Source organism: Lingula anatina, chromosome 2, assembly GCF_051362555.1.
Source record: "Lingula anatina isolate TDL-2025a chromosome 2, LinAna3.0, whole genome shotgun sequence".
Lineage (NCBI taxonomy): Eukaryota > Metazoa > Brachiopoda > Lingulata > Lingulida > Lingulidae > Lingula > Lingula anatina.
Window position 1 is genome coordinate 7,838,175 of NC_141768.1, and position 10,787 is coordinate 7,848,961.

General features: G+C 35.3%; 1 protein-coding gene across 5 annotated transcripts; it reads left to right on the forward strand.

Annotated features, from left to right (window-relative positions):
• The first annotated feature begins 1,533 nt into the window (after nucleotides 1–1,533).
• Nucleotides 1,534–10,442, forward strand: LOC106172408 (transmembrane protein 163a). 5 transcript variants are annotated; one of them, XM_013553103.2, is made up of 9 exons: nucleotides 1,535–1,951; nucleotides 2,895–3,041; nucleotides 3,597–3,722; nucleotides 4,620–4,663; nucleotides 5,614–5,708; nucleotides 5,870–5,966; nucleotides 7,720–7,834; nucleotides 9,189–9,330; nucleotides 9,689–10,442. In XM_013553103.2, exons 2-9 carry the CDS (start codon nucleotides 2,912–2,914, stop codon nucleotides 9,738–9,740), a joined length of 801 nt encoding a protein of 266 aa, XP_013408557.1. In that variant the 5' UTR covers nucleotides 1,535–1,951; nucleotides 2,895–2,911; the 3' UTR covers nucleotides 9,741–10,442. The 5 variants fall into 5 exon arrangements, with proteins under 5 accessions (XP_013408560.1, XP_013408559.1, XP_013408557.1 ...); XM_013553102.2 differs by having other exon boundaries at nucleotides 1,537–1,951; nucleotides 2,812–3,041; XM_087005291.1 differs by lacking the exon at nucleotides 1,535–1,951 and adding an exon at nucleotides 2,014–2,163 and having other exon boundaries at nucleotides 2,812–3,041.
• Nucleotides 10,443–10,787: the final 345 nt, after the last annotated feature.

Below are 10,787 nucleotides of genomic sequence, written 5' to 3' on the forward strand. Positions count from 1 at the left end.
TTCAGGAAACATATACATTGAATCATCAAAAACAATATACACGTGCCTTTAAAAAGCACATTTTGACATTAATTGTGGATTATTTCGATGGCATTCGGTGCTATCTTTTAAATTTATAGCCATTTTATTTGTATGGAAATCACTGTGGAAAATCATATTTGAGGGGTGTATGCTCTTAATTTGAATAAATGATATAAAACAAATATGGATTTCTACACCGGCATTTTGGTTTTTCTTAACCCTAAGTCATGTTAAATATGTTAAATAGAATTTAAAAAAACTGTTTAGAACGATTAACAGTTGCCATGTGATCATTTGTAAACAAAAGTACATAGGAATAAAGGTTGAACAAACGGACCTTCATATCACCAAGATAACTATTTATACAAAAAGGGTGCAATGCTTTTGTCACCCCCTGTACAATATTCGCCCACTTTGTGAAAACCACACAATGCCTCCTATGGTGGTATCTGATAGCCACTGAAATGATATGGTGACCATTCATGCAGCGCAAAACCTGCTGGTGTATGTGGTTTTTACACAAAATGCTCACGTTTTTTACAATTATTATTGTTAGAGACTTGTACGACTATAAGGCGAGGTCATTTCAATAAAGAGGAAGGCATTTGAGATGATATGGTTATCGCAATAAGCTGTCCCCGCGCAGGTGATACTAGGGTAGAATATTTATCAGTTCATGATTTATTATCACACCAGGAAATCAGATAACAAATGCACAACGAAGGTGCAAACATATATGTTTTCCCACAAAGAAAAAGACAATGGACAAAGACAATAAAAACGCGATACCTCACTTAGACGGCGACTAATGTCTCAACTTATGTTCTATCTGTTTCTGATCGCTGTCATTATTTCCTGATGATGTCGGGATAATAATTTATTTCATCTTGTTAATTGAAAATATCATTTTAGAGGAAACACTGTTTGTTTTTTATATTTAAATCTACGTTAGAATGGGAAATTATTGTATTTCCAAAACCAAGAAGGATTCATTTCTTGACAGGCAAAAATATGGCAAAAAAATCATATGCGAGGTAGACCAATATATGGGTAACACTTAAATACACCCATATATGGTAAAAAGGGGTGACTGGCATCTTAGCAATAACAACCTTACAAGACAGACACTTTGACATGTTGCAGCATTAATCAGAACAGCTGACCGTCTGTTCAATAAAAAAGCTTTCACTCTAATTCAGTATTCTCTTGTACAGCCAGACAGTAGTTAGTGACGATTAAAAAAGTCCTAAAATTTATGTGTCTCCATCACTTTTATCTATCAATTTTATCCCGCTTTTATCCTTCAGCAGTAACTCTTTTTAACACTAATGCGTAATTTCTTTCTAGTACATTTAAATAGTTTTATTCAACAATGTCGCTATTACAAGACAGAGATTCCCTATTTTATACATTTGTATTTTATTTGTATAATAGGTTATTATCTTTTAAGAAATCACAGTGATGTATGGCCTAATGCACATTAGGTGCATCCGGCGGATCAAGTTCAAATTTGACACCATAGTTAAACACGCGAAGTCTGCCACCCGTAAGCGAAATACAAAAATATGTTAGGGCTTATTCCCGATGGGTTACTGTTCTGTTCTACTAAGCTGTCGAGCAGGGGTTGTGGAGTGAATGACGCGTGACGGTGTGTAACATTTTATTACACACAGATAAAAATACTCAGTGACATTCCGCAAAGAATACGTGCAAAGCCAGTGAATTATGTATGCTCTATAGCTATCATTTTGCTATATACCAAGCGGTTAACATACAAATACAGGTGCACGGGTTCAAACTGATTTCAGATCAACTACGTACTCGACACTGATCAGATGGACTTTTCTTCAACCGAAAAGATACTGTGCTTTGGGCAGATTTGAAGGTGAAACAACCGACATCTTTGCAAGTAATCGGTATAATTAGTTAGGTAAGTACCTGGATGTTTGTCTTGGGACTAGTACTTAAGATGTAGAGAATACCTTGAAGACGCGCTTAGTCTAGTTGACATCATGGGTAGTTAGTAGAACGAGTAGTAGATCATTAGAGAATTCTTTATTCGCTATAGGTCATTGCAGCCATCATTGGACTACAAGTTAGGTTTCAACCTTCTGCTCCATTTTGAAAGGAAAGCTTTTCATGGTATTTTTTGCTATTGTGATTTTGTTTTGTCGCTGTTTTGTGGAGCATTCCCCAGTGCAAATTCATATTATCGCAAAGTCATCCTGTTTTCTGCACAGAATGTAGCACTTCTCTAATTTGTTCCGTTAGAAAAAGGGTGTCAGTTGAAGTTTAAAGAGTTGTTTATGCATGTAACCTACTTTTCAACTTACAGTGTGTATAAATAAATAACTACTGGCTATTACATGTCCCAGCTACTTTTTGTCAGAATAAGATTTTGTATGGTGACAAAGGCACAGCAGTCAGTGCACGATAACTATGATGTTGAGACATACACGTGTGTTTAACTGTGTATACTTGTATGTACAGTACGTGCATCTTCCCTTGCCATGTCCTATTCAAAGCAGATTTATATAGATTTATAACAATAGTCTTCCTAGGTCAATTTGACCTGGAGATCTCATAACATGTCGCACTCCTTTGGCTGTTAGTAATCCTGCGGTTGTTTTAACAAATGATGATTACTGCATATGATTGGAGGGAAATAGAAGGATTGGATGGTAGAATTAGCGCTGTGGTCACAGATAATTCACCATGGCCTTGACACTTGACATTCATATGAGGGTCTGACCGGATCTGCTTTATTACATAACTTTTTTATTTACACAGTGTCTGAAGAGAAAGTGGAACGCCAGCACATTAAAAACACAGGGACATGATGTAGTGAACATTGAAAATTGTGGCTTTTATAGACAGATGAAAAACGACCATGGAGGCTACGGAGATGCAAAATCGGGAGGACTCATATGGATTGAGGCAGCCAGGAGAAGAAAAATTAAATATACCGAATGGCCGTGATTCGGTAAATAACTTGAACGGGATATTTAACAAGGAGCATGGTGCGTGATTTATTTATTCATTTGTTCGTTCGTTCGTTATGTATTACATGTAGCTTTCACGGAAGGTCAAATGTCGCCTATTTGCCAATTTTTTTTTATTTGGTAAAGATATATATTTTATTTAATAACTGCAATCTTTAATATTAACATGTATTGAATGAAAGTATCCTCATTCGGCATGCTTTGTACACCAATCCATATGTTTATATACACGTCTTCATTCTATAAATACTTGGGTCAGCCATATAAAAAACTTGGGGTACTATTATGAATGTCCACAGGTTAACAAAGCCCAGTATACCAGTACATACAGTTCACTGATGCACGTTTTATAGGTGTGGAACGTGTTGTCAGTATTCAATCCATCACATTTTGACACCCAACGTTTCTTTCGCGGTACTGTTTTGTATAGCCACCATGAACAATAAAGCTGAAAGTGACAGTAAACTGATTTTGTAGAATTACATTGTTCTCTCAAAATTTTAAGTATAAAATGCTCTCATTGTTCGTGTGTCTAGTTCGCATTTCTATGACATTTAATTTCGTTTGTTACAGAAAACTTAATCAATCAACCGCAACATGCAGTATCCCTAGAAGTTGCTCTCCGTCTTCGGTTCTGGGCTTTAGTTGTGTCTTGGACGTCGGTTATAGTCACTACAGCGCTCTCCGTGCTAGCATTTGGTACGTACAATGTACACTGTACTGGAAACATACAGGGGCAATCACGCATAGCATACGCGCAATCGCGTACACATAGTGGGGGGAAAAGAGAGATTTTGCTTTGTTAAGTAATCTGGTGACGTCAGATTGATTTGTAAAATTTGGACTATTTTAGAACACGGACATACCGGGGTAGTTTCTGAAGTCCGTGACAGCGACAATACAGTATTTCCAAATGATTAGGTGTTAGATATAAGATATACGAGCGTGTACAAGATTTTGATGGTATCTTTCCTGTGCATTAACTTAAAATTCTAATGATACAGTAAATAATGGTGCATCCGTCCAGTAGATCTACATGTAGATGGTATCTCTCTAGTGAACTAATTTACACATTTCGTTTCACACCTTTCCTGAAGGCTGTGAACTTGAACCGTTTTTTCAATGGTTTCAAATTTGATACCCTCAGTTTCAGGATGCAATGGCTTATTTTGAAATTACTGCCATCTTGTTACCACATATTTTCATGGTTTTGTTTTTCTTTTTGTATATTTAGCGTGGCCACTTCTTTCCGATACGGCTAAATTTGCTTTTAGGATTGGAGTGTTTTAGTTTTAAAATATTATTTCACAGTAAAAATATTCAATGTGAAAAAACGGTATAGGATGGGATGTTGGAATATATTTAAAATCGAAATTTCAGTTCAAGGTGTCCCACTGATACACAGGTTGAAACACAAGTTATGAAATTGTCAAAAAATGAATGTACCAAAAATATTATGATACCTGAATCTTTAAAAAAAGTTGCAGGAGTTGCGCAAATAAGCAATAATTTATAATGACAATCGTATGCGATACGTTTAACTTCGCGAACTAATGACATGAATCAATAATTCAGTAATTGACTTTAAATTTTCAGTGGTTTCCGCACTGGAGAAGAGTCCAGCGTTATTTGCTTTTGGGGTGAGTAGACAAATGTAGTGCTATGTACATGTACATTAAAAATTTTGAGATTACCCAAAGTCTCACGAGTTAGCAACGTCAAGCGAGATTTTGTAGGATTTGGAGGAGAATGGTGGCAACAATAATGGCAGACTACGGCGTGACAACGAATAAAAGTGTTAGGTTCTGTAAACTTACAGTCTATTGAACAACAGTACGAATTCATCAAGTTTTGGTTGCCACTTTTACATTGCTTTCTAAGACAAGATTCTAAGCACATATACGTTTTCACTTTTATCGCTAAAAAGTTAACGCCTCCTCATATCAGGCGGATTCCCCATTCCCGCAGGATCCATACTTTAAAATGTGAACAGGCTTAAGTATTTTGTAACACACTTTGAATTTCGTTTGTGGACCGACCCTTTGCAGTCATGCAGTATTCGAAGGCGCACTGTACTTTAGGCCATTGGCGTTGATGATAGTGATCACCACCATCATTAAAGCACCAAATCTATAATAGAATGACATACATAATTATAGTCTTATAGACCTCGTATTTTTTGGGTTGGGTTGTAATAATGGCTGCTGCTGGCACCCAGGTGCACATAATTGTCTCATACTGATCATTGAAATTGTGATATGCCGCGCATTTTAAGATAAGCCATATGAACTTTGTGTATTTCCACTGTCTCACTGCGTATTAATATCTATAATTATTATCCTTATGAAAAAAGTGACGACTTGAATACTGCAAGTTAATTAACCCTCTTGTTTTTCACCCAACTATAAATGATCAAGTTTACGTTATTACTATAGAATGAAAAACTTAACGTAAACATATATGGCCAGAGATCACAGCAACTGTGTGTTTTACTAAAAGGACGCGCATTTTTTTTATCCCATGTAGACGCTAATGTCGGCCATAGTTCTAACGCAAAGCAATAGTTTTATATTTGTCTTCTTTTTTTCAGCTAAGTTGTATCCTTGATTCTCTGAGCTCATTAGTGGTGATATGGAGGTTTCAGTTTGGAGAGGGACGTCTTTATTCCACAAGCAGAGAAAAAAGGTACTTTGATTAAAAAAAAAAGATGCCTCAGATGATGTTTATTTATTTATTTATTTATTTATTTATTTATTTATTTTTAGTTTTAGAGCGTTCGGGTTTTACAATTAATCAATCATCCAGTCCCCTACCCATTTATTTATTTATTTATTTATTTATTTCAGAGCATGTTTTGTTCTGGGAGTGTTATTTACAATATCTGCCAGCAGTATTGTCTCAAAAGCTATTCATGCAATAGTAGTGGAACTGCGACCAGGAGAGGTATGTTGTTGTCATGATATGAATTAAGACTACAATTGTTTTGATTTTTTTCTTATCTTTAATGAAATAATTGTTATTAAGAATGGAATTGCATTTATTCGTGTGGCTTTAGCTTTAACTGTCCTTGATTTGCAAAATGACACCGGGGAATACATTTGTTTGATCTCTAGCAGTTTCCATAGAATCCAAAGGTCCCTTCACTCCGCTCCTATGAAGGAACATTATTCGAGAAGCACGACAAAACTTTTTAAGTGGTTAATATTTGAAGAGTTTTATAACTCCAACAAATAGATGCAAGATGCATGTGCGTATTTGTTGCTTTACATTTGCTTTATTGGAATTTGCCTGACTCTGTTCCTTCTGTGATTATCACAGCACTAGTTTATGTTAATGGTAGGCTCATACGGAACGTACCGAACGTGTGGATAAGCTGATTAAACGGTTTGTGAAATAAAATGCTGTGCTAGTGACAAGTAATTTTACATTGGAGTCGTTAATTTGGGCATTTGTGCTCACAAATCTGAGGCTCAAGTTAGAAAACGCTTTATCCGTTTATAAGGCCTGGTAGTTATTATTTCTTCAAACATACCGTTGCGTTACAATAGTAAATTAGATCGAAACGAGTGCATGTTGGAAAGTTGACATTTTTAACCTTCAGTCAGACGTTCACTGCCTCAAACCGAACAGCATAAGTTGTGAAAGAAACATTGAAATAGGAGATAACGCATATGGAGTTACAACGACGAGAGATAGCATAATATTTGCGTTTTTGAATAGAAAAAATATTCTGACATTGGGCATAGAAAGAAAAGTCCGGTTATTGCAATCGAATTCATTTAAATAAAATATTTCGTTTCTTTTAAACACGCACATTGTATATTATTAAAGTCGATCTCTAATGTAACCGAAGTCGTAGCTAACCGTTTTATTGCATAAATCTACCTTTAAGTAATTGGTTGAGGCTAATTAAATAAGAAACGCTATTTATTAAAACTTCTTATTTTAAGAGAAAACACTAAAAGATTTACAGAGTTTTATTTTCCTCATATAATGAACGATTACTTGTTGAATATTTCAGGTTTCTGTTCACCGTTTGACATGTTGTATTACACAATTACCAGCATATGGTTAGGTCATACCTACCATGTCATTTTAAACAAAGCACCGAATCATTAATAATGTTCGTGATAGATATCAAAATCCAATTGCTTAGTAATCAAGTGTGATAGCGGCATGTCATTAATCATAATAAAATATGCACGTTTGACAGAGGTTGGTTATCGTGACCCTATCCTTATCGAAACCTCGGTTTCAATATGTTTTTAAAGTTCGGTACTAGTGCTTTTTTACAACGATTTTCACCCAACAAGTACAGTATACATATTTTACTGTATCTGGATTTGGATTGGGTGGGTTATGATGACAATCTGGTGGCAAAGCGTAGGAGCTTTTTCCATACAACTGGTTACTTACGCTTCGTTGATTATAAGTGCTTGATAGATACACGAAATTTGACTGGTATTATTGACAGTTGAATGTTGTTCTGTGTCACACGGAGAAATTAAAAACATAAAAAATATAGATGCACATGTATGAGTAGATAAAATAGCCAATATTTTTTTTTTTTTTTTTTTTTTTTTTTTTTTTTTGAAAAGTATTTTATGTAGCCAAAAGTTTACGAAGCTTTGTGTTTGCTCAAAAGACTGGCATCGCGTTTTTAAAAATAACCGATTCGTTTTTTTCTATTAAACAGGATAACAGCATTTTGTGGAATATAGCCATTGCAAATGGAGTGATCTGCTCATCGTTATCCGTAGCAAAGTTTGCCATGGGTCTAAAGCTGGAGAGTAGAGCCCTGATTACCGATGGTAAGTTTAGATTTTTACGTTCTCAAGGGAGGAAAAATGCTGTCACATCTCCCATACATCTGGATTGAAAACTCAAAAATACATCATCAGTGGTGTAACGATTCAGTTGCCTCTCCTTCCATCAAAAAACTTTATACATTTATAATATGTAGAATCATATTTTTGACAAAGATCAAATGTCAATGAATGGTAGTTTTCTGTTTTCTATTTTTCTATTGCACGTGCTCAGGATTAACACTTGTACATGTACAAATAGCCCTTAATTCATACATGTTATAATCAAGTGAAAGAAGTCCAACTGATATGATAGAAAGGCAGATTACAGTAGAGGTACACAGATAAATCTGTAAGCGGTAACATCTATAAGTTGCTTTTGTTTAATTAATTTGTAGGGTATAAGAAAAAAGGATTTAAATTTCAACTTGAAATCTCAAAAGACATCTACAGGCATTTAAGAAAGTTCCTTAGAATACACCAATGTGACATTACCTTGGGCACATCAAAGTTTTGACAAAGTGTCTATTAAAATAGTCACGTTACATTTAAAACAAAAGTACGAAATACTGGAATTAAATGTTTTGTTATTTCCTGAAAGATGGTCGCTTTCCGTTCTGTTGTGAGCTCTGTCCGATTGATTATTATATTCAATCAGGATAATTTGAGCAGGTTTTGTCCGAGTTCATAACGAACTTTGATCAGATTCCCGTATTGTAATATTAGTTATGATATTGTCTGGCGGACAAATCAAATGCTGGTCGTAATGTGACTGAAAGCAAATAAAAAGGCCACAATACAGCATCTTGAAATGATATATTTATGTAGAGCACCAGCACATTATTATAGAAATTGAGCCCAGTATGCAAAGGAAGGCCGACCTTTTTTTCTGAGAAACTGCTGGTGGTTCTCCAGAACGTTTCATTTCTGCACTGCGTTTCTGAACTATAATTTTTGCACTGAGCACCCCATGCATGTTACAATGTATAAAAGCTTTAATGCTAAGCGAAAATGGGTCTTAGCTGTTATCTTTTTAAAAAAATTTATAACAATTTAATGGTCAAATTTTACGAGTGGAAAATAATATGTTATGAAATACTGAATTGCATAAGTCATTTTATTTCTGCTAGTGTACCGTCACAGCAAACAGACAAGTCGAGGTTAAATTAGAAAAATAATAACACAATTATCCCATAGCGAACAATCATTAATCCTTGCCTGCATATAGCGCATAACTGTTGCAGTTTTCTAATGTATGAGGCAGGTATATGATATGGCAAGGCACAGCGATGTTGCGACAGTTGTGACAAAGCTACACGCAATGCGACAGTTCTAAAACCCAACTTCTGTATCGTTTCAGCTTACAACTCCCTGGTAGGAGCCCTAATGTCGTTTGCCATACTGGCCAGTGCTTTAGCATATAGAGACAACCACGCGGTGTGGTATTTAGACTCCGTGGTGGGGTTGATATGTGCGGTGCTTTTACTAGGATACGCTATAAAGTAAGTTGCAATGCATGGATTATAGTTGTACCTGCTAGTTCATGCTGTTACCCTGAGTTTCAAAGGCTAGTAGATAGTGGAAACTATTCTTTTCTCAGCATCCTTATCTGTTTCCAGAATCAATCGCAGATGGGCATACTGAGGAATTTACATAGGCCGCCATTAGCTAATGAGTAAATTTATAAACGAATAACTTGTCATTATTTATTGATAATTAATTAATGCATTTACTAATTAAACTTGGGATGCGTGTGTGTGTTTGTGTGTGTATGTGTGTGTGTGTGTGTGTGTGAGAGAGAGAGAGAATCAAAATCCTTTTCATTCAAATAATCTGAAAATACTTCTTCAATATTTTCAGACTTTTCTGTCACATATACCACGACAGAAGTTCTACTCCGCCCAGTGACTGAGTGAAGAGCGAGTCCAGTCAGGGGGAAAATACCCGCTATTTACCTCTTTTTTATTATCATCTATGTTAAACAGAGGATCACGTCCAAATCTACACGTGATAGATCAGGGAATGATGATTTTCAAAACTCAGTTGTTACAAATTCCAGTGCAGCAAATAAAGCCCGTGACATACGTGCATGAAATCCACGTTCCATTACAGCTTCCTGTGGATTCGGAACACAAACTACCAGAGACGCACGGGGTATAAACTGATACAGCATTTGTGATAGTTGTAAATAATGTTAATCGTTAATGTATTATTTGTTAAAAGGTACCGGATACGTGTGCAATAATGACTCGAACGCATAAAGATTCTGTTTCGTTAAAATATGAGACGAAGGACTGTTATATAAAAATACATGTATAAAGCATGGGATATAAACAGTAAAAGGGGGTCAGAGGGAAAAAGGGGTTGCAGTTTTTTTTCAACTCCTTTATTTCAACATCTTTGCATGCAAATAAAAATGTAAACGAAGAGAGAAAATTATCGTAAAAGAAGTCTGGAGCTGTATTCTTCAGAACTGTAGTATTTTAAACCAAGGTTTTTAATGCATTAGTATTACCAGGGAATTATATCGGATATAATTCCCCGGTATAACGAAACAATCTTACATCGTTTTACTATTATGTCGATTTATGAAATATAAGTTATTACAGAATAATGCAAATCTGTTGTTATCTTTAAAGTATCATTTTATTGGATGACTTTGCGGAGCTCATAGACAAATTCAGAATAGTCTTTGTGTGTTTATCTAGTTTTGATTTTACCAAACGTGGCTAAAAATTATGATAAATAAATAAAAAAGAATTAAAAGAAATATGGCCACGGGGGAAATGCGACACATAAGTGAATTCCATCTAGCAAACGATCTTTATCAACCCATTCAACAGTGTAGGTAGGGCCAGTTGGCGCCAATGTTTTGGTCAAAATGAGGCAAGTGATATACTTCAATCAGATTATATGACATTACATATACCTTGTTTACTTCATTCAGCACATAATAGAA

What these genes read in the sequence shown, in the direction of transcription:
- LOC106172408 (XM_013553103.2), top strand. Translation starts at nt 2,912, where the DNA reads ATGGAGGCTACGGAGATGCAAAATCGGGAGGACTCATATGGATTGAGG. An exon ending in TCCACAAGCAGAGAAAAAAG is followed by an intron (nt 5,709 to 5,869) that starts GTACTTTGATTA and finishes TATTTATTTCAG; the next exon opens with AGCATGTTTTGTTCTGGGAG. An exon ending in TAGAGCCCTGATTACCGATG is followed by an intron (nt 7,835 to 9,188) that starts GTAAGTTTAGAT and finishes GTATCGTTTCAG; the next exon opens with CTTACAACTCCCTGGTAGGA.